General features: G+C 58.4%; 2 protein-coding genes across 5 annotated transcripts; one reads left to right on the top strand and one right to left on the bottom strand.

The window, feature by feature from the left end:
- The first annotated feature begins 429 nt into the window (after nt 1–429).
- Nucleotides 430–19,460, top strand: ARHGAP4 (Rho GTPase activating protein 4). 4 transcript variants are annotated; one of them, XM_012437904.2, is made up of 22 exons: nt 430–503; nt 4,815–5,019; nt 5,098–5,260; nt 5,450–5,512; nt 5,823–6,005; nt 7,372–7,500; nt 7,601–7,822; nt 13,160–13,261; nt 13,427–13,618; nt 13,724–13,808; nt 13,975–14,002; nt 14,242–14,344; nt 15,887–15,947; nt 16,076–16,153; nt 16,241–16,375; nt 16,465–16,570; nt 16,670–16,903; nt 16,988–17,061; nt 17,147–17,330; nt 17,518–17,610; nt 17,885–17,984; nt 18,931–19,460. In XM_012437904.2, the coding sequence occupies exons 1-22, from the start codon at nt 437–439 to the stop codon at nt 19,162–19,164; spliced, it is 2,841 nt and encodes a 946-aa protein (XP_012293327.2). In that variant the 5' UTR covers nt 430–436; the 3' UTR covers nt 19,165–19,460. The 4 variants fall into 4 exon arrangements, with proteins under 4 accessions (XP_012293327.2, XP_012293328.2, XP_012293325.2 ...); XM_012437905.2 differs by lacking the exon at nt 16,670–16,903; XM_012437902.2 differs by having other exon boundaries at nt 16,670–17,061.
- A 190-nt stretch (nt 19,461–19,650) lies between these two features.
- On the bottom strand, nt 19,651–22,059 carry AVPR2 (arginine vasopressin receptor 2). Its single transcript, XM_012437907.3, has 4 exons — nt 22,003–22,059; nt 21,635–21,673; nt 20,341–21,225; nt 19,651–20,232 (listed from the first exon to the last, which is right to left on the bottom strand). Exons 2-4 carry the CDS (start codon nt 21,657–21,659, stop codon nt 20,027–20,029), a joined length of 1,116 nt encoding a protein of 371 aa, XP_012293330.1. The 5' UTR covers nt 21,660–21,673; nt 22,003–22,059; the 3' UTR covers nt 19,651–20,026.
- Between the last annotated feature and the right edge of the window lie 4,939 nt (nt 22,060–26,998).

Raw genomic sequence — 26,998 nt, 5'->3', positions numbered from 1 at the left:
TGGTGTTCATGTCCACGGGCCCTGTGGGCCAGCGGCCCCGCTGCGAACGGTGCAGTCTGGCAGTGGTGACCACGGACAGCCTTCTGGAGGTGGTGGCAGGATTGCAGCCAGGGATGCCCGCTTACCTCGGGCTCTCACACCCGCCCCGGCTGCTTGGCAGCGGGGCTTTCGGCACAAGGCAGCCTAGGTGCAGGCCCAGTGGGAGAGGACGACAAGGCCGGGGCACAGTGGGGCTGCAAGGGGCGCCCTGCCCCCAGGAGCCCCTCGCGGGCAGTGCCAGACCTGGGCCGCCCCGCCCCACCGGGAGCCGCGCTGGGGGCGGGGCTGGGCGGAGCCCGCGCAGGGTGCTGGCCGCAGCGCCCCCAAGTCCCGGCGCCGGGCCTGCTCGCGGCCGCGTGGGAGCAGTGGGGCTCGACGGCGCGGCCGCGAGGCCGCCATGGCCGCTCACGGGAAGCTGCGGCGGGAGCGGGGGCTGCAGGCTGAGTATGAGACGCAAGTCAAAGGTGAGAGGGCGCCGGGCTCTCCCGGCCCGTTTCCTGCGGAGACCCCAAGGTCGTGAGGGCGCTCCAAGCGTCCCCGCACTGACCTAGGGCCCGATAATCTCCCCAGCGACCTCTGGAGGGGGGTGGAGGAGGGAGCCTGAGCCCCTTGCCTGTTTCCCCACGCCCATTGGCCTCAACCTCCTGCCATCTTCCCTTTCTCCTTTCCTCTCTTCCTTCGTTTGGTCTCTGTTCTCCTTGGGTCTCTGTTCCTCACCCAAGGCCCAGTGGAGACACAGTGGAGACACTGGTGGCCGCTGGTAAAGGGGAGCCGGATGCACCAACGTGCCCCCAGGAGGCAGTGTTTTAGCTACAGTGAAGTCGACCACCTTGATTTGGCTGGGGAGTGGGTAAGGGAGTCCGGGTGAGTGGATTGGAGGAGATCACCTGGCCCTAACCCCGCTGCAGTCCCTGGAGCCCCAGCAGCTTTTGCCTCCCTTTGGCACTGAGGGGGATCAGAGGCGAGGGCCACTGTCTCTGGGTGAAGCTGGTGCAGTGAGTCTTGGTTGAGAGATTCAGCCTTCTGAAATTGAACCTCTTCGGGTTCTGATAAACACCCATGTGCAAATCACATGCAAATCAGCTTTGCAAATTCTTAGCCAATTGCTTGTGCCCATCTTATTCAGGGCATGGTAACTCTTGCAAAGGAAAAAGGCAACATCTCAGCGCCAGCAGCTCCTCCATATCACTCTCAATCACTCCATTTTGCCAATTACGGAAACAAGCTCAGAGAAGTGCAGTGACTCGCCCATGGTCACACAGCACTACAACTGCTAGGACATAGAATGCAATGACCCTTGAAGTGCCTTTCCACCCAGAGATGTAAGTTCCAACCTCATTATTCAGTGCAAGCAATTTATACCAAAATATGCCCCAGTCCTCCTCATTTGGAAGAGGCAACCCGTGTCCAGAGCCAGCTTGAGGTAACTACACAGGGTGAGCCAGCTTTCCAAGCCTCACCATCATCTTGCTCAGATGGAGGTAATGATCTCCATCCTGCTTCTCCAAAATGCCATGAAGCTGAAAGACTTGGAAAATTTCAATCAGCAAATATGGGTCAGTGATTTCCCACTGAAAAGCTGGGGTTTCGAGCAGGACTGTCTAAGGTTTCCTCGCGTGCTCTGGGTCTGCGTCCCACTCCCTGGAAAAACATCCTACCAGGCTACAAAACAGGGGTCACTGTCTTGACACCCTAAATTCTCAAAGGTCAGCATAGCCGTGGTTTTGAAGACCATCTTCTCTTCTGGTTTGCTTGTCAGCAGAAGTGAGACCGAATGCCTTGCTCACAGGAAGTGCTGGGGGAGCCTGGGGCCCTGCTCTGTAATTCAGGCACACATGTTTCCTATACATCTGTGCTATCCCAGGCCCTGATTCCAGCCCCTCCAGTCCCTCCAGCCCCTCTAGCCCTGGCTTGTTACCCAGAGTAAAAACAGTGATTCAGTGAGGACTCTCCTGATTTCAGATGGCGTCAGTGCCACACCCTCACATTGGCTCACGGGTCTAGTGGGGGAGACATAGAGTTTCCATTATGATAATAAGCACTGCAAAAGGAAAGTGCAGGGTGCCGAGAAGGGGTCAGAAGAGGGCCAGCCCTAGTTTAGGGGGGAGGTCAGGACAGGGTGTGCTGACGAGTTTGTCTGAACTGAGATCTGAAAGCTCTGCCGGGAAAGCCACCAATGCAATCGACTTGCAATTCACATTTCCTGCTCAACACCAGCCAGTGTGCATGCCCGGATCTGGACCGGGACATGACTTCGTCAGTGTTTGCTGCCGGCAGTGATGAAGAAAGGCAGCGGTTCTCTCTGCTGGTTCTTTCTGCACTGTTCAGTTGTCATAAGTCCCCAGGGATTGTATTCCTCTGGGGGAAGAAGGGCAGGGCAGGCTCCAGAGGGACGGTGAGGCAAGCAGTCGTCTAAAACCTTTCTTGGAATGAAATGAATTTTACTTTTATCAAAAGAATGTTAAACTGAGCTGGGCGAGGTGGCTCACGCCTATAATCCCAGAACTTTAGGTGGCTAAGGCGGGCGGATCGCCTGAGGTCAAGAGTTTGAGACCCAGTCTGGCCAACATGGTGAAACTCCGTCTCTACTAAAAATACAAATATGAAAATTAGCCGGGCGTGGTGGCGGGTGCCTGTAGTCCCAGCTACTCGGGAGGCTGAAGCAAAAGATTCGCTTGAACCCGGGAGGTGGAGGTTGCAGTGAGTTGAGATGGCGCCACTGCACTCCATCCTGGGTGACAGAGCAATACTCCATCTCAAAACAAAACAAAACATTAAACCGATTCAGTGAGGAGTCTCCTGATTTCAAATGGCATTAGCACCTACCCCACCCGGCCTTTGTAGCTGACCAGTCAACCACAGGAGGCCAGCCTCTGATAGGATGAGAACACTCTCCATCTGTCTCCCTTGGCACCGTGGGCTCTGCTCTGCTTTGTCGGGACGTCCCCCGCCCCAGGCTTCCACAGCTTGATCCCCTGGTGGGAAGACCGCTTCTGTTCAGTGATTCCATTGGAAGGGTCAGGCTCCTGGGTCCCTCACCTGGCTAGTCTGGTGGGGGCAGGGAGTGGAGGGGCGGAGGGGTGGGTGATGCATTCAGCCAGGGCTGGGGCATCTGGAGTCGAGGGGGCTGAGACTAGGGAGGGGACATTCTCCAAGAGGAGATCGGAGAGGAGGTAGGGATGCTGGGCAGGCCACACTCACAGGGTCCCCATGCAGCAGCAGCCCCCGGGAAGTCACTGGTGGGACAGAAATCCAACGAGATTGAGCTGTTCCCAGCGGAGTCCTGCCTCACTGGTCCCGGTCTGAAACCCTGCAGTCTTCTGCCTGGACTCCAGCAGGCAGTGCGATGGGACCTGTAAACGAAGCTGGACCACATGCTCCAGCTACTGTGGCTCCTCTTTCACTCGGAGTCCAGCTGGGAATTCTCCCTAGACCATGGACTCTCTGCCATCTGTCCCTACCAACCTCTCGGATTCTCCCCGGCACGCCTCATAGCCAGCTCCAGCTTTTTGCTCCAACGATGTGGCTTGTTCTTGACCACCCTCCTTTAAAAAGAGCTCCTTGCCATCCCCCGACCCCCCGCTTTGATCTCGCTTTGCGTGTTCATCTTCTCAGCACCTATCACTCCACGGACATGTGTCTGTGCCCCCATTCCAATCCCAGCTCCAGGAGGGGAGACACTTGCTCAACCCTCTTTGCCTCTGTATCTAGAACATGCTTGTCACAGAATGGGTGCATAATCAACATCCTTCTTAATGAAGAAATCACTTCATGTCCCTCCCTCGGGATGTGGATGGCGATGAGTAGGTGGGCAGCCTGCTGGCCAGAAGCCAAGATAGCGTCTTATTTACTGGGACCTGCTTGGGCACTCAGCAGGTGGCAAAAGCGTCTTCTGAAGGTTGCTTAAACTTGCTGGGCGGGTACTTATTTGCTTCAGGCCTGTGTCAGGGAAGCAGCATTGCCAAATCAAGCCAGTGATAGGGTGCAAAAGGCTGGCAGTACGGGGCCCTGGGTGTGGCTGTCTGCACGGGCTTGGGGCAGGGTGATTGGGAGTGGGAAGTGGGGACAGAAGACAGGGGCTAGCTCCCTCCCCCATCCTTTCACTTATCAGGCTGGATCAGCTCTCCCTGGCATCCAGCCCTCACTGTGGACTGCCCTTTCCCCTGGGGCCTGAGGGCAGGGTTCCCCAGCCACTGAGATGGCGAGTTCGCTGCAGGCTTGCCCTGAGCAGTGCTGTGATCTGTGTGCTGTGTGTCTGTGTGTTTGCAAGGGAGACTGCCACCTCCCGGGGCCTGGGTACTGGTGGGGAAGGAAGTGGCAGGGGAAGCCATTCAGGGGCTTTCCAGGAACGAGGGAGAGACGGGAAGTCAAAATGAAAGGTGCCCAGCGGGTGATGGGGTGAGACGGGGCTGGGTCTGTGTTTCACCCACCACGGTGGGCTTCACCCTTCCCAGGGCAGCCTTGCTCCCTCTCACTCCGGGCCTTTGCACGGCTCTCCCCTCTTGCTGGGACACCCTTCCCCTTCCTCCTCAACTGGGTGGGTCTGGCCATCTCCCGTTAGCCTCAGCAGAGGTCCGCTGGACAGCTGCCTGCAGGCAGATCTGCCTGCAGGGGCCTAGCCCCTTTCCTCCCCTCGTAGCTCTACACTAAGTCCAAAGGAGCCCTCAGAGCAGATGGGACCGGGGTCTGTGTGTCTCTGCCTTTCCCAGCCCATGCTGGCCTGGCTGACCCAGGCAGGGCGTGCTGGCCAGGCCTGAGCCATGGTCTCCCAACAGAGATGCGCTGGCAGCTGAGCGAACAGCTGCGCTGCCTGGAGCTGCAGGGCGAGCTGCGGCGGGAGCTGCTGCAGGAGTTGGCAGAGTTCATGCGGCGACGCGCCGAGGTGGAGCTGGAGTACTCCCGGGGCCTGGAAAAGCTGGCTGAGCGTTTCTCCAGCCGCGGAGGCCGCCTGGGGAGCAGCCGGGAGCACCAAAGCTTCAGGTAGGTGATGTGCTGGCAGGGGGGCCGTGGCAGGGCCCACGCTCCCGCTCCCGGGTCTCAGTGCCCCTCTACCCCCAGGAAGGAGCCGTGCCTCCTGTCACCCTTGCACTGCTGGGCAGTGCTGCTGCAGCACACGCGGCAACAGAGCCGGGAGAGCGCGGCCCTGAGCGAGGTGCTGGCTGGGCCCCTGGCCCAGCGCCTGAGTCACATTGCCGAGGACGTGGGGCGCCTGGTCAAGAAGGTGAGGCTCTCACCCTGGGCTATGGGAGGTGTTCGAGGCTTTGGGGCTGGGAGGGCACCGGAGGCCAGGTGGGGACCAGGCAGAGCGAATCTGTGTGCCCCCCAGATGGGGCTTGAGCTGGGCAGAGCCTCGAGTGCCGGTGGGTGCCGCTCTGAGCTGTGGCGTGCTCACCCTTGCCTCCTCCTCTAGAGCAGGGATCTGGAGCAGCAGCTGCAGGACGAGCTCCTGGAGGTGGTCTCAGAGCTCCAGACGGTGAGGACAGGGCTGGGGAGGGGCCTGTCCCAATAGGTCAGGGAGAAATCATACTCATTAGGGAGGAAAACCCCCGACCATCACATTGCCCCAAGCCAGGCTCAGGGAGAAGTGTGCGCCTAAGGGAGTCCTGGGTTTGGGGGTTCAGGGGCAAAGGCCCCCTCTCCCTAGGCACAGGGCGTTAGGCCAGGTGTTCACATGGGATTGCCCAGCTCTGAGGTTCAAGTTCCAGAGGGGTGGGGGTGGAGGCTGGGCGACTGGCCCATCTGTGACCTTCAGCAGCGCCGCCTTGCTTTGGGTGTCCCTGCAGGCCAAGAAGACGTACCAGGCGTATCACACAGAGAGCGTGAGTGCTGAGGCCAAGCTCCGGGAGGCCGAGCGGCAGGAGGAGAAGCGGGCAGGCCGGAGTGCACCCACTGGCACCGCTGCTGCCACTGAGGCAGGGCCCCTCCGCAAGACCTCCCTCAAGAAGGGTGGGCGGCTAGTGGAGAAGGTGGGCCTGGAGGGCAACTCAGGGCTATGGGCCCTGACTAGGACCTGCCGTGTTGAGGGGGAGGCAGGGCTGGGTGCAGGGGAGGGCTGTACCCCTTCAGCAAGACCCTTCCCACCTGGGAGTGGAGGGCCCGCACCCACTCACCCTGCTGGCTCTGGTGGTGTCCCCAAGCTGGGGGCGGGAATGGCAGGACAGGGATTCCATACGGAAGGCTCTCCGGCCCTGGACAGCCTCATGCAGCCTCTGCACACTCCAGGCGGGGCCCCTGCAGCTCTGCTGTTCCACCAGCCATCCTGTAAGGTTTCAGAGGGGCGAGAAGACACTTAGGGTGGGTGATCGGGTGACACGCACGGAGAAAAGGCCTTCGAGGTGGGCCCTGTAGACAGAGTGGGGAGGTTGGGCAATGCGTGGATGGAGTGGTCAGGCTGTGTGAGGCTGGGGGTGATGGTCTGGGACTCTGGGAGCAGAGGAGGGAGTTGGGCATCTCAAGTGTTCTTAGAGGAAATGGCAGAGTTTGGCCGTGTCGGGGGAAGGTCTTCCTGGCTGCTGTGGTTAGAGTGCCAACTTTAGCCAGGCACGGTGGCTCATGCCTGTAGTTTCAGCGCTTTGGGAGGCTGAGGTGGGTGAATCACCTGAGGTCAGGAGTTTGAGACCCGCCTGGCCAACATGGTGAAACCCTGTCTCTATTAAAAATACAAAAATTAAAAAATTAGCTGGGCATGATGGTAGGCACTTGTAATCCCAGCTGCTTGGGAGGCTGAGGTGGGATAATTGCTTGAACCTGGAAGGCGGAGGTTGCAGTGAGCCGATTGCACCACTGTACTCCAGCCTGGGTGACAGAGCGAGACTGTGTCTCAAAAAAAGAAAAAAAGAAATAGAATGCCAGCTTTAGAACCCAGGTGCCAGCAGGCTCTGTCTCATGGCCCTTGATGATCTATCCCCGCCCTTTGGGGTGCTTGTTCCCCCTCAGCCCCAGCCTCCCCAGAGGCCAATGACTGCTTCCCGCTGCGCACCTGTGTGCTGGCTCCAAGCTGGGTTTCCGACGTGCCCTCCATGGTGAGGTGCCATGCACACCTTCTACTCATCAGTTATCTGTGAATAGTTCTGTGAGGAGTGGCAGTGGGGAGTGTGGCAGAGCGCTGCTGGCTGAACAACCGGGGAGTCAGGTCACCTCCTGGCACTGGGCTGACCATTCTGTGGACTGTGGCGTGGGGAAGGCAGCAGGACTTCTGGGCTGTGCTGAATCCACGGGACCTGGGGGATGTGTTGGGTGTAGTTGTCCACAGCGGGAGGGGACGTGATAAAAGGCCAGACATAGGCACTGGCTACATTCATGACCCCGGTGGGCTTGCATTGTCTTGAGTAGCGGCAGGCCAAGTTCATGGAGCACAAGCTCAAGTGCGCAAAGGCACGCAACGAGTACCTGCTGAGCCTGGCCAGCGTCAACGCCGCTGTCAGGAACTACTACCTGCACGACGTCTTGGACCTCATGGACGTGAGTCCTCCGTGGACGGGTGGGAAGAGGTACCCAGTGCCCCGGGGCTGGGAGGCCGAAGCTCCAGGGCCCACCCAAGCGTGTCCTTGTTTCCCCTCAGTGCTGCGACACAGGGTTCCACTTGGCCCTAGGGCAGGTGCTCCGGAGCTACACGGCTGCTGAGAGCCGTGCCCAGGCCTCTCAAGTGCAGGGCCTGGGCAGCCTGGAAGAAGCCGTGGAGTCCCTGGATCCTCCAGGAGACAAGGCCAAGGTGCTCGAGGTGCACGCTATCGCCTTCTGTCCCCCACTGCGCTTTGATTACCAGCCCCACGATGGGGATGAGGTGAGGGTCACTCCCTGCTGGGCTCAGCATTCTTTGGCTTTCACTGTAAAGGCAGGTGGTGGGGTGGCGGGACTCACGCTTTGCTCAGGAATCCAAGCTCTCCGTGGTCCCAGGCAGTGCAGCTGCTACAGAAGTGTCCAAGGAGGGCAGGAGACTAACTGTTCACCCCGTGCAGCAGGTGGCCATGTGGCTGCCCGTACATTGTTCTAGGCTGGTTTCATTGTGTTTTTAAATTTTGTGACACAAACTTGGGAGGAAATGAACCATATACGCAGTAAGATGGAATCGGGTTTTTTTTTTGGTTTTTTTTGAGACGGAGTCTCACTCTGTTGCCCAGGCTGGAGTGCAGTGGTGTGATCTTGGCTCACTGCAACCTCGGAATCGGACTTCTTTAGACTTCTCCCTCCAGCTGCTTTTTCCTTTAGCAGTTTATCCTGATGGGTGTTGGTGATGACCTGGGGTTACATTGGGCCCCTTTCCGAAGAGTCCAGCCTCACCAGGGCTTCTAATGGCACAGAGCCGCTCCCAAACCCACCCCTCCTGTTCCTAGCTCCCACCCCCAGAAGTAGCCACCCACCTCCACTCTTCCTACGGATGCCTCTGGCGCCCCCTCCAAGCGTCAAGCAGCCATTTTCCATTGGCCAGTGCCGGCCAAGCGCCACCATCGCCTCCCGCAGCCACTGCGTGCTTCCCTGCATCTTGCTCTCCCAGCGAGTTTATCCCAGAATTTTTGGCTCAATGAACATTCAATGTTTAAATCACCATGACAACAGGTACTGTTGGCAGCTAAGCCATGTACTATTAGGATCACATGTCCTTCAGCTTGGACAGTTTTTCTTTTTCTTCCGGAATTAATAACAACCTCGCCTCAGGAATGCTGCTCGATAGAACGTGCCCATTGCTAGGAGTTGATCGCTGCCTCGTTCCAGCACTGTCCTCCACACCAGTCTGGACAGCTTCACTTCTAGGCCTTCTCTGAAGCTGCTGGCCGGGAGCTCCCCTGCCCAGTGCTCTGTTTCTGGATTGCATGGCAGCATTTCTTGGTTTGATACCCTTGTTTTGGTGGAAGCCTTCACCAAGGGTTTCCTGACTTTGCACATCTGAAAATGTTTGTATTCTTTTTTTTTTTTTTTTGAGACAGAGTCTCACTTTGTCACTCAGGCTGGAGTGCAGTGTCACAATCTCGGCTCAGTATAACCTCCGTTCCCTGGGTTCAAGCAATTCTCCTGCCTCAGCCTCTTGAGTAGCTGGGACTACAGGCGCCTGCCACTGCACCTGGCTAGTACTTGTATTTTTAGTACAAACAGGGTTTCGCCATCTTGGCCAGGCTGGTCTTGAACTCCTGACCTCGTGATCCACCTGCCTCAGGCTCCCAAACTGCTGGGATTACAGGCATGAGCCACCACACCCTGCCTCTTTTTTTTTTTGAAATGGGGTCTCACTCTGTCACTCTGGCTGGAGTGCAGTGATGTGATCTGATCTCAGCTCACTGCAGACATGACATTCTGGTCCTCCCACCTCAGCCTCCTGAGTAGCTGGGACTACAGGCCTGCACTACCATGCCAGGCTAATTTTTCTATATTTTGTAAAGATAGGGTTTCAACATGTTGCCCAGTCTGGTCTCAAACTCCTGGGCTCAAGCAATTGGTCTGCTGGGATTCCCGGCGTGCCTCTGTGCCTGGCCAGCCCGTTATTCTTATTTCATGAATACAGTACTTTTTTTTTTTTTTGAGATGAAGTTTCATTCTTGTCGACCAGGCTGGAGTGCAGTGGCACAATTTTGGCCCACTGCAACCTTCACCTCCTGGGCTCAAGCGATTCTCCTGCCTCAGCCTCCCGAGTAGCTGGGATTACAGGCACGTGCCACCGTGCCCAGCTAATTTTTTGTATTTTTAGTAGAGACGGGGTTTCACCATGTTGACCAGGATGGTCTCTATCTCTTGACCTCGTGATCCACCCGCCTCGGCCTCCCAAAGTGCTGGGATTACAGGCGTGAGCCACCGCGCCCGGCCATCAGTTCATATTTAAGAGGAGGTCTGAACAATACGTCCCAGATGTGGACGTCTGTGGGCTTTCCTCCTGGCCCGGCCAGTTTCCGCAGTAGAAACTCTTCTGACCCTGTCCAGGGAGGAGCGGGGCAAGAGGGCTGGGAGCTCACTCTGCTGTGTGGACCTTCCTTGGAACTACCTGGTTTTAGTTCCACACCATCCAGCCAAAGCCTAGCAGGGACAGCTATAATCCCCATTGATGAGAGTGCTCCGGGGGAGCCTGGGGCCTCTCAGCGAGAGAGTGGTGGAAGGGCCTTAGAGGGCTCAGGCTTGCCTTAGGGGATCTGGGGGAGGGCCCAGGAAGTGGGGCTGGGCCTTGGACTGGATGCCGTCTGGAAGCAGGGGTGACTGTATGACTGGATGTCTTGATGAATCATGTCTAGAAGGAGACAGTGATGGAGGCTGAAGTGATGCCAGGCTGGAGGGTTGATTTTGTGGCTTGGAAGAAATTCTTGATTTTGTCCTCACTCAGACATGATTGCTCGGTGGTCTCGTCTCTGTCTTCTCCCATCACGGTCACACACTGACCTGGCCTAATGTTGATGCTCTGGGGCATTTCCTGTGTTCAGCAGGACAGCACTGAGGCCAGGCTGATAGGACCAGGCCAGCTCCCGATGGCAGGGCTGCTGTACTCATGTCTTTCAGCTGGGACCAGTGTCCCTGACTCCAGAATCCCTGCTATATCCCTTCCAGACAGCAAATCTGTAGTTTTCTGCTGATCCTGTGAGTTAAGGGAGGGATCAAATTTCAATGTTCCCTAGGGTATACATAGACTTATTTTTTCTCTAGAGAGAGGATCTGGCTCTGTTGCCAGGCTGGAGTGCAGTGGTTTGATCATAGCTCATTGCAGCCTCCAACTCCTGGGCTCAAGGCATCCTCCTGCCTGAGCCTCCCGAGTAGCTGGGACTATAGGTGCATGCCACCCACCATGCCTGGCTAACATTTGTACTTAAAAAAATTATTTTATTTTTAAATTTTAATTAATTAACTAATAAATTAATTTTGAGACCGGGTTATGAGACTGGCTAACTTTTGTATTTTTGGTAGGGAAGGGGTTTTACCATACTGCCAAGGCTGGTCTCGAACTCCTGGGCTCAAGCGAGCCACCCGCCTCAGCCTCCCAAAGTGCTGGGATTGCAGATGTGAGCCACCGTGCCCACTCTAGATGGACTTTTAAAAAAATGTATGGCAAAATACACATCTCGTAAAACACACCACGCTCACCATGTTTAAGTGTGCGTCCCGGGCATAAGCACGCTCCTGGGCTGTGCCGCCATCTCCGCCATCCAGCCGCAGAACCCGTTCATCTTCCCCAACTGAAGCTCTGGCCCCGTTCAGCCCAGCTCCCCACCACTCAGCCCCGGGCACCCGCCCTTCTGCTGCCCGTCCCCCGGGAGTTCACGGCTCTCCTGTGAGGCCCGTCGCAGGAGTGGAATCCTACGGTGCCGGCCTCTCCGTGACTGGCTCCTTTCACTGAGTCCCATGTCCTCGAGGGTCAGCCGCGTGGGAGCCCGTCTCAGAATGGCCTTCCCTTCTCTGTGACTTGTGCCTTCGTGCAGTCCTGTATGACAGGGCTTGGTGAGGATGGAGAGCAGGGCAAGTGGTTAACCACAGATGAGTCCTCAGTCTCAGTTTTAACTGTAATGGCAGCTTTCTGGATGTTTGCATGCTTGAAAGAGTAATTCTTTCCTTCCTAAAGTGTTGGCCCCCACTCTGCCCATGAGGCAAGCTGCTCTCGTCTTGCCACAGGGAAATTTATGTCTGTCCAGTTAGAGTGAGCAGTTTTTCTGTCCACTCCTTTCCCTAGAAGAAGTGGGGCTGGGCCCTCCCTGCTCTGTCTTGGACCCCAGTCTTCCTTACCATTCTGATTGATTGATTGATTGATTGAGATGGAGTTTCGCTCTTGTTGCCTGGGCTGGAGTGCAGTGACGCTATCTCGGCCCACCACAACCTCTGCCTCTCGGGTTCAAGCAATTCTCCTGCCTCAGCCTCCTGAGCAGCCAGGATTACAGGCATGTGCCACCAGGCCCAGCTAATTTAGTAGAGACGGGGTTTCTCCATGTTGGTCATGCTGGTCTCGAACTCCCGACCTCAGGTGATCTGCTCGCCTCGGCTTCCCAAAGTGCTGGGATTACAAGCGTGAGCCACCACGCCTGGCCATTATATTTATTTTTTTTTGAGACGGAATCACCTAGGCTGGAGTATAGTAGCATGATCTTGGCTCACTGCAACCTCTGTCTCGTGGGTTCAAGCAATTCCCCTGCCTCAGCCTCCCAAGTACCTGGGACTACAGGTGCGAACCACCATGCCCAGGTAATTTTTTCTATTTTTAGTGGAGACTGGGTTTCACCATGTTAGCCAGGCTGGTCTCAAACTCCTGACATCAGGTTATCTGCCCCCCTCAGCCTCCTAAAGTGCTGGGATTACAGGCATGAGCCACCACGTCTGGCCACCATTCTGTTTTAAATAAAGAGTTTTACTTATTTATTTATTTATTTATTTTGAGACGGAGTCTTGCTCTGTCGCCAGACTGGAGTGCTGTGGCGTGATTTCGGCTCACTGCAATCTCCAACTCCCTGGTTCAAGTGATTCTCCTGTCTCAGCCTCCTGAGTAGCCAGGATTACAGGCATGCACCACCATGGCCAGCTAATTTTTGTATTTTTAGTAGATACAGGGTTTCACCCTGTTGGCCAGGATGGTCTCGATCTGCTGACCTCGTGATCCGCCTGCCTCAGCCTCCCAAAGTGCTGGGATTACAGGTGTGAGCCACTGTACTGGCCAAATAAAGAGTACAATTCAGTGGTTTTTAGTGTATTCAGAGTTGTGCAGCCATCACCATCTAATTCCAGAGCATTTTCATCACCCCCTAGAGGAGACTTGTACCCATTAGCTCCCCTCTCCAGCCCCTGGCACCCACTCCTCTGCTTCCTGTCTCTAAATTTGCCTGGCTGGACGCTTTACATAAGTGGATTCATTCCTTCTTGTGACCAAATCCTCTTCGGTTCTGTGGATAGACCGTGCTGAGTTTAGCCATCCGTCACTTGGTGGACACTCCAGCTGCGCCTGCCTTTGGGCTCGGATGAGTGGTGCCGCCATGAAACTCTGTGTACAAGTCTTGGTCTGGACACAAGTGTTCGCTTCTGCCATTCTTCAGCTGAGTGTCTGGGCTGGTGGTCCTGTGCCCGGCCACCAGGCCACAAAAGGGTGCTTGTATCCCTCATGCCCTGCGGATCTTGGCACCTGCTGCCCAAGCCTAGCCCTTAGCCCCCTGGCCGCTGCCCTCTGCAGGTGGCTGAGCTCTGCGTTGAAATGGAGCTGCGGGATGAGATTCTGCCCAGAGCCCAGAACATCCAGAGCCGCTTGGACCGACAGACCATCGAGACAGAGGAGGTCTGGGCGACCTACCTGGGGTTGGGGCAGACGGGGACCTGGAGCCTGTACAGTCTGCTGTTGGAAGTAGCCACCCTGCCTGCCCCCCTCCCTTTGGCCCCTTCCTTCTGACTTGGACTTCCTGTCTCCCTCCTTGCCCCTAACCTCGTGCGGTCTCCTGCGCAGGTGAACAAGACGCTGAAGGCGACGCTGCAGGCCCTGCTAGAGGTGGTGGCCTTGGATGACGGGGATGTACTCGACTCCTTCCAGACCAACCCCTCCACCGAGTCCCTCAAGTCCACCAGCTCAGACCCAGGCAGCCGGCAGGCAGGCCGGAGGCGTGGCCAGCAGCAGGAGACTGAGACCTTCTACATCTCGGTGGGGAGGGCTGGGCTGGTGGGCGGGACCCACGGGGGTGTGGCTGGGGCAGAGGGAGGGGCTCAAGCCAGAGCTAAACTTTGGGCTCTTCTTGGGGCTGCGCAGAAGCTCCAGGAGTATCTGAGTGGACGGAGCATCCTTGCCAAGCTGCAGGCCAAGCACGAGAAGCTGCAGGAGGCCCTTCAGCGAGGTGGGCCCAGCGCTGCCCGCTTCCCTGCCTCTCCCCTGCCCAGGACCCTATCTGGCCCAAGGTCCTCCCTGCCTGCCTGTCCCTGGCCCTTTTCCATGCCTTTTTCTCTGGAATGCATTGAAGACCCCTGGCCTGAGAGGCAGACCAGTGTTCTCCCACTCCACAGGTGACAAGGAGGAGCGGGAAATGTCTTGGTGAGTCCTTCATGAGGGCCTGGCACGTTCTGAGGAGCTGGGTCCCTGCGACGGTCCCCCATCTCTTCTCTCCCTGGGGCCCAACTCAGCTGCCCAGTCCCCTGGGCCTCAATTTCCCAGTCTTCCCACTGGATTGTGGAATCACTTCAGAGGGTTAGAGGCCTGCTTGGCTGGGCGGGGGGTAGGGCATCCCATTCTCCACACCCGGCCCCCTCAGAGCCAGCCCCCATTCACTGCAGGACCCAGTACACGCAGAGAAAATTCCAGAAGAGCCGCCACCCCCGCCCTAGCTCCCAGTATAACCAGAGACTCTTTGGGGGAGACATGGAGAAGTTTATCCAGGTACTCGCTCTGCCCCACACGCCAGCCAACCTGTATGTGCTGGTCTTTCTCCAGCCCTGGGTCACCTCTGTGGCTGGAGCAGCTGCCTGATCCCAGGGTCTCAATCACCAACTGTACCTTCCTGGATGGGCCTCTTCCAGGCCTCTGTTGGGCTCCTCGTGGCCTTCGCTGATTGAAGGGAGCATACTTAACTAGTAATGGGAACGTACAGAAAACTTGGGGCAGCAGCATTTTTAGGGGCGATATATTGAAAGCTTTTCTCCTGCAACTTCTGGCCAACATGGTACTGGGGGGCCTTGACAGGGAAGCAGGAAAGATCAGAAAACTAATACTGACATCAGAAAGCATTAGAGAGGGCCGAGCACGGTGGCTCACACCTGTAATCTCAGCACTTTGGGAGGCCGAGGTGGGCAGATCACTTCAGCCCAAGTGTTCGAGACCAGCCTGGGCAACATAGTGAAACTGTCTCTACTACAAATACAAAAAATTAGCTGGGCATGGTGGTGCGTGCCTGTAATCCCAGCTACTCAGGAGGCTGAGGAAGGAGACTTGCCTGAACCCAGGAGGTGGAGGTTGTGGTGAACCAAAATTGCAACACTGCACTCCAGCCTGGGTGACAGAGCGAGACTCGGTTTCAAAAAAAAAAAAAAAAAAAAAAAAACAAGAAGGAGGGAGGGACGGAGGGACGAAGGAAGGAAGGATCAGAGGAGGCCAGGCATGGAGAATACCAGAAAGATCAGAACTGATACCATCATCTTCAGTGATATGATTATGTGTGCAGACCATTCAAAAGAATCAACAGATCTTTAAATGAACACTTCTTTTTTTTTGAGAGAGACGGGGTCTTGTGCTGTCGCCCAGGCTGCAGTGCAGTGATGCGATCTTGGCTCACTGCAATGTTCACCTCCCAGGTTCAAGTGATTCTCCTGCTTCAGCCTTCCAAGTAGCTGGGACTACAGATGTGCACCACCTGGCTAATTTTTATATTTTCAGTAGAGACGAGGTTTCGCCATGTTGGTCAGGCTGGTCTGGAACTCCCAACCTCAGGTGATCTGCCCACCTCAGCCTCACAAAGTGCTGGGATTACAGGTGTGAGCCACCACCCCTAGCTTAAGTTTCAAAATATTACTTGATTCAAGGTCAGTGTACAGAATTGAACTGCATTTTTATATTCCAGCAACGATTTGCAAATAAAATGTAAGTCAGTGCTTAAAACCTCATCAAAAATATCAGACATCTAGGAGCGAATATAAGAAACTGCGTGCTAGGCCTCTATGCCGACAACAATGATGTGTTCTTGAGAGAAAATAAAAGCAGCCTGGCACGCGGTGCACGCCTGTAATCCCAGCGCTTTGGGAGATTGAGGCCGGAGTATCACCTGAGCCCAGGAAGTCGAGACTGCAGTGAGCCGAGATCGTGCCACTGCACTACAGCCTGGGCAACAGAGTGAGAACCTTGTCTCAAAAAAAGGGAAAAAAAGCAATTGAATGACAACCCAGGACATGCTGTGTCCATGGTGAAGTAAACACCTTCTGTCCCCAGAGCTCAGGCCAGTCTGTGCCCCTGGTGGTGGAGAGCTGCATTCGCTTCATTAACCTCAATGGTGAGCAGGACCCAGCCCCTCCCAGGATCTTGGCACCCAGCACCCGTTCCCGGCACCTGGCCTGGGAGGCCACCCCGGCAGGGCTGGGGAAGATGCCCAGTGCCCACCAGCTCCTTGTCCTCCTGCAGGCCTGCAGCACGAAGGCATCTTCCGGGTGTCGGGTCCCCAGCTCCGGGTCTCAGAGATCCGTGATGCCTTCGAGAGAGGTGGGGACGGGCAGGGTGGGCAGGGTTGGGGGCTCGGGCAGACAACACCAGCTTCCTCCCCCCACCACATCACTCAACCATCTGCAGGGGAGGACCCACTGGTGGAAGGCTGCAGTGCCCACGACCTGGACTTGGTGGCCGGGGTGCTGAAGCTCTACTTCCGGAGCTTGGAGCCCCCACTCTTCCCCCCGGACCTGTTCAGCGAGTTGCTGGCTTCTTCGGGTGAGGCCAGGGCCTGAGGCTGGTGGGGGGAGGGCACTTGCTAGGGCGGCCCCACTCACACGGCTCTCTCCGGGTGGCCTTGGCCACAGAGCTGGAGGCCACAGCAGCACGGGTGGAGCATGTGAGCCGCCTGCTGTGGCGGCTGCCGGCGCCAGTCCTGGTGGTTCTGCGCTATCTCTTCACCTTCCTCAACCAGTGAGTGCTTCGGGGCGAGCACTGGGGTGGGGACGGGGGCAAGGGGGCGAGGGGACTTGGGGTGTGGGCTCTCTGCTTGTGACGTGAGTATCCCCCCAGCCTGGCCCAGTACAGCGATGAGAACATGATGGACCCCTACAACCTGGCCGTGTGCTTTGGGCCCACGCTGCTGCCCGTGCCCGCTGGACAGGACCCGGTGACGCTGCAGGGCCGGGTGAACCAGCTGGTGCAGACGCTCATAATGCAGCCCGATCAGGTCTTCCCACCCCTAACCGAGCTGCCTGGCCCTGTCTACGAGAAGTGCATGGCACCACCTTCTGCCCGCTGCCTGGGGTACACCCTTGGTGCTGCTGAGGGGACTGGGGGTCTCTTGGAGAAGAGCCCCCCTCATCCACCTCGCTCTACCCCGAACCTCAGGGACGCCCAGCTGGAGAGCCTGGGGGCAGACAATGAGCCGGAGCTGGAAGCTGAGACACTGGCGCAGGAGGATGGTGAGGGCAATGGGCAGAGAGCCCCATCCTGTCCCCGCCCTGGTGTCCACACACCCCTGCAGCTTGGACCTCCTCTCCTCACCAGACCTGGAGGGGGTTGTGGAGGCTGTGGCCTGCTTTGCCTACACGGGCCGCACGGCCCAGGAGCTGAGCTTCCGGCGTGGGGACATGCTGCGGCTGCACGAGAGGGCGTCGAGCGACTGGTGGTGGGGAGAGCGCGAGGGCGCACGGGGCCTCATTCCCCACAAGTACATCACGCTGCCTGCAGGGTGAGTGAGCCTTGCCCTTGGGGCTCCCGGGGTCTCCACACCTCCCCTTCACACAGGTCAGATTCGGAAGGTCTGGACTGGGCTGGAGAATGAGCGTCTCTGACCACTTCTGGCTGGCATGGAGGCTGCTGGCCTGGACCTGTGCAGGAAAGGAGCCCTCAAAACAGGCCGGTCCTTCCCACTGCAGGGCAGAGAAGCAGGGGGTGGGCGCAGGCGTGCAGACTGCAAGTGACTCGGAGAGCAGCCCCGAGGGCCTCCTGGCATCAGAGCTGGTCCACCGGTGAGCAAGAAGATGGGACTGGAGAACCCACGCGTGTGCTGTTCGAGGCCAGGGGAGACTGGGGTCAGGCTTTGGCCATGTGGCAGCAGGAGGGGTTGTGAGATGAGGATGTGGTAGAGTGACCCAGCTTGTGACAGGGAGAGGCTCTAGAGGAGCTTGGCGACCAGTGGGCCAGCCTGTTTTCCTTGGCCACACCCCAGGATGGGAGGAGCCACTGCCCTGTTAGCTCAGGGACTTCCCAGGGCTCTCATCAGGCTCCCCGTCTGTCCTGCAGGCCAGAGCCATGCACCTCACCGGAGGCCATGGGACCCCCTGGACACAGGCGACACTGCTTGGTCCCAGCCTGCCTGGAGCAACACGTGGAGGTGGATAAGGTGAGAGCCAGGACTGGCTATGTGGCAGGTGAGGGCACCTGTCCTGGGAGATCTCTGCCTCCCTTGGGAGCCAAACTGCTCTCCCTGGCCTCAGCTCAGGGGAACCTGCCGCCAGACACAGGGCAGGGGGGGATGGCGGGGGACGGCCACGGAGGCAGGGATGAGAGGGCCAGAGGACACCTGGTCTGGCTGAAGCCCGGGCCTTGCATGTTGGGATTTACGTTTGCCTTCTGAGCAGGGAAGTGGCAGGGCTGAGTAGAGGCTGTTTACCTGGTAGGGGCAGGGGACTCCAGGACAGATTGCAAGGCTGATATCTGTAGCTGGGCTAGGTAACAGGCAGTGCCATGGCAGGCACTTGACATGTCAGGGAAGATGAAAGGGACAGATGGCAGGGAGGCAGGAGGGGATGGCTGGTTGGGGACCGGGGTGGGGCAGCAGTGGCTCTTGCAGGAGCAGAGCTCAGACTTAAGACGTGGTCCTGGCACGGGTCCTGCTGCGTGTTCTGTACCATGGGCCCTGTGAGCACCGTCAGGCTAGAAGCCCGGGGGACAGTGGCTAAGCCCGAGGAGGAGACAGCCCAAGAGTGTGCCAGTGTCCTATTGTGGCCGAGTCCTCAGGCCTAGGGAGCCTGGGGAGAGTGGGGTAGGCATGCAGGAGCAGGAGCTGGGACCAGGGACAGGGCAGCCAGGAGATGCCACGAGAGGACATTGGCCTGGGAGTCCCCGCATGCTGCTGGCGGCTCCTGAGGCCATGGGCAGATGGGCTGTGATCTCTGCCAGGGAAAGGATGAGGGCAAGAAGAGAGGGGTCCCCACTTCCGGGCTAAGCCAAGGAATTGCTGTCCTCAGAGGAGACTGTGACAGAGACACCAAAGGGGGCACATTGGGGAAGAGTGGGCGGAGCTCTGGGTCTCGATAATCATCCTCCCTTCATTTCCCCTGCACTAGGCTGTGGCGCAGAACATGGACTCTGTGTTTAAGGAACTCTTGGGAAAGGCCTCCACCCGCCAGGGCCTCGGGCCAGCACCTGTCACCTCTGCCAGCCCTGGGCCCCGAAGCCCAAAGGCCCTGGTCAGCAGCCGCCTGGGCAGGAACAAAGGCTTCTCCCGGGGCCCTGGGGCTCCAGCCTCACTCTCAGTGTCCCACCCCCAGGGCCTGGACTCAACCCCCAAGCCACACTGAGGTGCTGGGCCGGCCACTCTCCCCAGCCCCCTTGCTTCACTCCAGCCCTTTCCAGCAAGTGCAGGGTTCCTGCACTTCACCCTGTGCAGAGACGTGGGATGAGGCCACTGTATAGGGATGCCCACCCCATACCCTGCCTACCCCTCAGTCCTGGCCCAGGCCCGTTTGGGAGGCAGCTGAGGACGGAGGCTGGGGAAACCCTCTTCTGGTCCGTGACTGCTGGGTGGCGGGCGCCCTTGCTCAGATGCCTGGCAGAACTGCATTGTGATTCATAAAGACCTATGTGTTGACTCCCCGATGGGAGCCAGCTCTCTGTCTCAGGGGTAGACAGGTGGGTGCTGGAGTCTGGAGAAGTTTCCGCTGCAGGTCCTGCAGCTTTGAAGCCTTGGCCGCTTGCGCCGTGGGTTCCGGAGCTGTGCACGTGACTGTGGGTGTGGGGGGGCGGTCTGTTACCCTGATCCAAGGAGACCCCTCGCCGTGTGGAGGATGAGCTGCAACTTTTATTATGGAGAGAATGAGAACAGAGGGAGGAAGGGAGGGATTAGAGAGGCAGAGACTACAAGGCCCCCGGGACCACTCTCTCACCTGGGGGCACCTGCTCCCTGTTTCCTGTCCCTCAGCCCTCCCACACCCAGCACAGTGAGCTGATCTGAGGCCCCCACAGTTCTGGGGTCTGAGGCCTTCCTCATGCAGCTAAGGATGTGGAGACCCAGGCAGGGGCTGCGGCTTGTCCAGGGTCACACAATGTGACAGCTCAGGGCCACAGGTTCTGGCCGGTTCTCCGTGGGTCCCCCTCCCAGTGGACCCCAGGAAGGCAGCTGAGCTTCCCAAAGCTTCTGGAGGCAAGACACCCAACAGCTCCTCAGGATGAAGTGTCCTTGGCCAGAGAGGAGCTAGCGGTGGTGCAGGACTCATCCTGGGGACCCAGGCTGGGTGGGGTGCGCCTCCGGGCACAGCAGAGCAAGCTGCGCAGCTCCGAGGAGACGCTGCTGCTGAAGGACGCGTAGATCCAGGGGTTGGTGCAGCTATTGAGGCTGGCCAGCAACATGAGCAGCACGAAGGGTGGCCCTGTGGAGGTGGGGGGATCCAGGCTGGGCTCAGGACAGCTGGCGGTGTGCAGAAGCATGTGGCCAAGCCCGAGTGGTCCCCCACAGCCCTAGCCATGGCTACACCCACTTTCTCGAGGCGCCTCCGGGTCCCACGCGGCCCACAGCTGCACCAGGAAGAAGGGCGCCCAGCACAGCACATAGACGACCACAATCACCAGCGTCATCCTCACGGTCTTGGCCACAGCTGCCGACACGCGGGCTCCCTCGCTGGGGCTGCCTGTGTGGCATCCCGGGCGGCGCCCCCCAGTCCTCTCTGATGGTCCTGGCACCAGACTGGCGTGAATCTCCCGGAAGATGAGGACCTGGCAGGCGGCGATGGCCAGGGTAGGCGCCACGAACACCATCAGGGCGATCCAGGTGACGTAGGCACGGAGGCCCCAGGGCTCCACAAAGCTGGCCCAGCAGTCAACGACCCCGCTGCCATTTCCCACGTCACGCTGGGCGAAGATGAAGAGCTGGGGCAGGCTGAGAAGGAGCGAGAAGGCCCAAGCCAGCAGCACCGGCCGGTTGCAGTGAGCCCCACCTCCATGGCGGTAAGCTAGCATGGGACGGCAGATGGCGCGGTGGCGGTCCAGTGTCATGGCCAGGATCATGTAGGAGGAGGCGTACATGCCCACCATCTGCAGATACTTCACGGCCCGACACAGGGCATCCGGCCCATGGAAGCGATCAGTGGCATCCCAGGCCAGCTGGGGCAGCACTTGGAACAGAGCCACAGCCAGGTCGGCCAGGCACAAGTGGCCAATGAAGACGTGCATGGGTGCCCAGTGGCCCCGCAGGCCCCGCCGTGCTAGGGCCGCCAGCACAAGGCTGTTGCTCAGGGCCACGGCCACAAAGACTACGGAGAGCAGCGCCAGCTCTGCCCGGGCCAGCAGCAGGTCCCTGGTGTCCAGCGGCCTCTCCTGGCTGCTGTTGCTGGGCAGGCTGGGCAGAGAGGGGTACCCAGGCACAGCTGGGCAGGGTCAGGGAGAGGGCCTGGTTAGAGAGGGTGCTGTGCAGGGGAACTCAGGTTCAAGGAGGCTCCCACCCAGCTGCCAGGGCCAGTGGCCAAGGCAGCCGTTAACCTGGGCCTCCTGCCTCCCTTACCCCCATCTGGAGACCCACTTCCTGGCTCCTAGCAGAGGGGACTCCGGGAAAGCCATGTTATGGGGGATACATATCCCAGGCTCATGTGGTCCAGGAGGAAGGGCAACCCCAGCCCCAGCCCTGGCAGGGAGGTGGGGCAGTACCCTCCCCCCGATCGTTGGCAGCCTGGAGAGGCGCACCCCAGAGGCGAGGGTGAAGAAGGCCTTTAGAAAGAGGGGCTTCCCTGCATCATCAAACCCACTGTGCCCACCTGGCTTATGGGAGACAAGCCTTACCGGAGGTGGTGGATGCCATGAGCATGGTGTTCTGAGGGCCTGGAGGAGATGGGCGGACTCAGCCTCTGCCCAAGTGGCTAGCCCCACGACCCAGGGTCTGTGGACCAGAGCCCTTACAGAGGTGCCAGCGTGGCCGGTACCTGTTGGTGTGTGTGCATGCGTGAGGTGGGAGTGTGGCTAGTCCTGGGCAGGGAAGACAGACAGACGCACAGCGCCCAGGACCCCAAGGCAGCCCACAAGCCCCGAGTTTGGGAGTGGCACCTACACAGACACGCAGAACTCCCCTGCCCTGACAGAGGCCGAGAGAGGCCACCATCGGAGGGCTGGGGACTGGAAAGGGAGGGGGGCAGGCCTGTGCAGCCCCTTACCTGGCTGGGCTCCCAGGCTCCTGGGCAGCTGGGCAGTGGCGTGCAGGTGGCTGGGTGCTCAGATCTGCTCTCCATCGGCTGCCCCGCCCTGGCCCAGCCCAGCCTCTGGGAGTGACCTGACCAGGAGGGGACTTCCTCCCCCTCCCCCTTTCCCCCTGGCCTCCCGTTTCCCTTCCTTTCCCCAGGGCCTCCCTGGTCCAGGTCCAGGCCTCCCTCCTCCCACCACCATAGCCTCCACGCCCACCCTCACCCTACCACACACCCCGGCTGGATTGTCTGGCCTGGCAGTGCTCTGGGAGGTCACTTAGTTCAGCATTGCCATTTTATAAGTGGGGAAACTGAGACCACAGAGCGTGGGTCTGGCCCAGGACTGCGATGCTTTTTCATGGGAGCTTCACGCCACCTTCCCAAGTTGGGGTCGTCCTGCTTCTGGCTGGGCCCAGGCGAGGAGGGGTGAAAGCACCCTCGCTCGGCCCCTCCCAGACCCATGCAGGCCCCTCCTCCTCCACAATTAGGGCCAGTTTGGCTGGAGATGAGGAACAGGAAAGGGAGGGGTGGGGTGGTGGCCAAGTCAGGCTGCATGAACCCCTGTGAGATCCAGGGAGACCCTCCACCCTCTTCCTCCTGCCCAACCTGCAACTACCTGTCCTTGGAAGAGGGGCTGGGGACCTCTGTGTGCTCAGGGGCTACCTCCTGCCACACACGCCCTCGCATGCACGACACAGCCACAAACACACGACGCGGACTTGCTCGCTCATGTCCTGAACACGCCGTGAGTGTGGGCGCACCTTCCCTGTACCTGTTTCAGGTGCAGGGACCTGCGAGGGGAGCCGCCAGGGCTTCAGGTCTGGGTCCTCCTCCTCCCTCCCCCAATACCTCTCTCCTTCCCCGGCCCCACACCCCCACCCCCCAGCCCCCATCCCAGTGGTTCTCTTTCCACTCGGCCCCACCCTGCACCCAGGCCTGGCCTGGCTCAGCCCAGCCCAGCCCAGCCTAAGCAGCCGCTTTCTTCCTGTTTGTCTGTCTTCTCTGTTGGCCTGTGAGGCCAGAGACCAAAACAGCCTCACAGACCAGGCTCAAGTCTGGCCGGTGGCCAAGGCCTCCCCTTCCTGCCCCTCCTGGCAGGGTGGTGGGAACACAGGGTGGCCATTTTCTAGAGACAGTGCTAGGCACTCACCACCCCCTGCCACTACGACACCACACGCGCACACACCACACCACAGACGCACATCACAGACACATACACCCATACGCCACGCCGCACACACACCACACCACACAGCTACACATCACACACACATGCACCCACCACACACCCATATACCATGCCACGCTGCACACACCACACCACATGGCTACACACCACACACGCACCCACCACCACACACCCATACACCACGCCACGCTGCACACACCACACGGCTACACACCACACACGCACCCACCACCACACACCCATATGCCACACACACAGCCGTACACACCACACACATACACACACCACACACCCATACGCCACACACACCACACAGCTGTACACACCACACACATGCACACACCACACACCCATAAGCCACACACACCACACAGCCGTACACACCGCACACATGCACACACCACACACCCATAAGCCACACACACACCACACAGCCGTACACACCACACACATGCACACACCACACACCCATATGCCACACACACACCACAGCCGTACACACCACACACATGCACACACCACACACCGATACACCACACACACACCACACACCCATAAGCCACACACACACCACACAGCCGTACACACCACACACATGCACACACCACACACCCATACGCCACACACACACACCACACACCCATACGCCACACACACCACACAGCTGTACACACCACACACATGCACACACCACACACCCATAAGCCACACACACACCACACAGCCGTACACACCGCACACATGCACACACCACACACCCATAAGCCACACACACACCACACAGCCGTACACACCACACACATGCACACACCACACACCCATACGCCACACACACACCACAGCCGTACACACCACACACATGCACACACCACACACCCATACGCCACACACACACACCACACAGCCGTACACCACACCACACACATGCACACACCACACACCCATATGCCACACACACACCACATAGCCGTACACACCACACACATGCACACACCACACACCCATACGCCACACACACCACGCAGCTGTACACACCACACACATACACACACCACACAGCCGTACACCACACCACACACATGCACACACCACACACCTATACGCCACACACACAGCCGTACACACCACACACATGCACACACCACACACCCATACGCCACACACACACCACACAGCCGTACACACCGCACACATGCACACACCACACACCCATAAGCCACACACACACCACACAGCCGTACACACCACACACATGCACACACCACACACCCATACGCCACACACACCACACAGCCGTACACACCACACACATGCACACACCACACACCCATACGCCACACACACACCACACAGCCGTACAAACCACACATGCACACACCACACACCCATATGCCACACACACCACACAGTCGTACACACCACACACATGCACACACCACACACCCATATGCCACACACACACCACACAGCCGTACAAACCACACATGCACACACCACACACCCATATGCCACACACACACCAAACAGCCGTACAAACCACACATGCACACATCACACACCCATACGCCATACACACACCACACAGCCGTACACACCACACACATGCACACACCACACACCCATACGCCACACACACACCACAGCCGTACACACCACACACATGCACACACCACACACCCATACGCCACACACACACCACACAGTCTTACACCACACCACACACATGCACACATCACACACCCATACGCCACACACACCACACAGCCGTACACACCACACACATGCACACACCACACACCCATACGCCACACACACCACACAGACGTACACCACACCACATACATGCACACACCACACACCCATACGCCACACACACACCACACAGCCTTACACTACACCACATACATGCACACACCACACACCCATACGCCACACACACACCACAGCCGTACACACCACACACATGCACACACCACACACCCATACGCCACACACACCACATAGCCATACACACCACACACATACACACACCACACACCAATACGCCACACACACACCACACAGCCGTACACCACACCACACACATGCACACACCACACACCCATATGCCACACACACACCACACAGCCATACACCACACCACATACATGCACACACCACACACCCATATGCCACACACACACCACACAGCCATACACACCACACACATGCACACACCTGCACACTATTCCACATGCTTGTGCTGTCCCCAATAACCACAAGCTGTCACTAGCCTAGAAGTACAGAAATGGCCTTCCTAATGGCACCCAGATCAATGGAATGGGACGTGGCCTCCCTCAATTGGCAGAGAATTTGGGGACCCTGGCTTGAGAAGCAGTGTGACCCTGAACAGGCCATGCCAGCTCTCGACACCTGCTTCCCCTTCTGTGCAGTGGGACTTGGTGATTGAGGGTGAACTATGGCGATAAGATGGGCAGGGCTGGGGACTGGCAGGGCCATGGGAAAGCCTTTGTTCTCTCTGTCTAAATCTGGCTGGGCAGAGGAATCCATGCCAGCCTTTTGGGGTGAGCAGGCAACCATTTCCTTATCAGTCTCTCTGCCTGAACGAGGCTGTACAGGGCTGGATCTCAGCAGTGGGCTGGGGCCTCCCCTAGCAATGTGGCCAGGCCTGTGGTAATCTCTGCTCCCTGGACTCCTCACATCCTGTTGTTAAACTGGGGAAGAGTCTGGAGGAAGGGCCCCAATGGCAGTCTCCTCTGGGATGCAAGAAGCCAGACCAGGACCCAGCACTACTCTGCTCTGCCAGGATTCCCAGGAGGAACTGAGAGCCACCATGGCAAGGGCTTGGAGGCCACAGGTGCACACAGGCGGGCACTGCATGAAGCTGTGCCAGGAGAGAGGCCCTGGGCAGCCACCCCTTGGATGCTGAAAAAGAAGGGCAGACTGTGCTGATTCATGCCAGGTCCACATGAGTCAGCAGGGATGGCACCGGGTTGCCCCAGGCCCCTTCCCTCTGGCGTTAACAGGGGTAGAGCGGGGCCAGGTATGGTGGCTCACGCCTGTAATCCTAGCACTTTGGGAGGCTGAGGCAGGCAGATCACTTGAGGTCAGGAGTTCGAGACCAGCCTGGCCAACATGATGAAACCCCATCTCTACTAAAAATACAAAAAAATTAGCTGGGCATGGTGGTGCCCATATGTAATCCCAACTACTGGGGAGGCTGAGACAGGAGAATTGCTCGAACCTGGAAGGTGGAGGTTTCAGTGAGCCGAGATCATGCCATTGCACTCCAGCCTGGGCAACAGAGCGAGACTCTGTCTCAAAAAAAAAAAAGCAAAATGGCAGGGCATCTACCTGGGGGCGTGCCAGGCCCCCACTCCTGCCAGCACAGGCTCCCACTGTGCATGCCTCTCACTGGTCCCTCTAAGACTTGCAGAAAGGGCCAAGGCGTGGCCACTGATCTCCCAGCCCAGTGTCTGAGTAGAACAGGACAGGAGGCAGACTGGAGGGACACTGTTTGTCCCTCTCTATCGAGCAGTTCCCCAGATCAGAACCCTCCAATCACCAACTGCAAGTGCTGCTGGCCCAGCACTGTGACTGCAGAGATGGAAGGACCTGGGCCCTGCCCCAGGAGCACATGGGCTTGTGCAGAGAAGAGTGGAGGCAGGGAGGCTGTGGCTGTCACCCAGGAGAGAAATGGTGTGACCCACTTAACACTGGGCAGCAGGGCTGGAGGAAGCAGACAGGTGGAAAAGGCATTTAAAAGGCCCTGAAGGGTTT

This window comes from Aotus nancymaae, unplaced genomic scaffold, assembly GCF_030222135.1.
Source record: "Aotus nancymaae isolate 86718 unplaced genomic scaffold, 86718_ANA_hifiasm-v0.15.2.pri h1tg000138l, whole genome shotgun sequence".
Classification (NCBI taxonomy): Eukaryota; Metazoa; Chordata; class Mammalia; order Primates; family Aotidae; genus Aotus; species Aotus nancymaae.
Note: the sequence above shows the minus strand (reverse complement) of the source record. Positions and strands in the feature narration are given on the sequence as shown.

Coding starts and splice junctions, on each gene's coding strand:
- ARHGAP4 (XM_012437902.2), top strand. CDS start 437: ATGGCCGCTCACGGGAAGCTGCGGCGGGAGCGGGGGCTGCAGGCTGAG. Junction 7,823..13,159: donor AGCCCCACGATGGGGATGAG/GTGAGGGTCACT, acceptor TGCCCTCTGCAG/GTGGCTGAGCTCTGCGTTGA. Junction 13,619..13,723: donor CTGAGACCTTCTACATCTCG/GTGGGGAGGGCT, acceptor GGGGCTGCGCAG/AAGCTCCAGGAGTATCTGAG.
- AVPR2 (XM_012437907.3), bottom strand. CDS start 21,659: ATGCTCATGGCATCCACCACCTCCG. Junction 21,226..21,634: donor CATGGCATCCACCACCTCCG/GTAAGGCTTGTC, acceptor GACCCTGCCCAG/CTGTGCCTGGGTACCCCTCT. Junction 20,233..20,340: donor CCCGGAGGCGCCTCGAGAAA/GTGGGTGTAGCC, acceptor CCACCTCCACAG/GGCCACCCTTCGTGCTGCTC.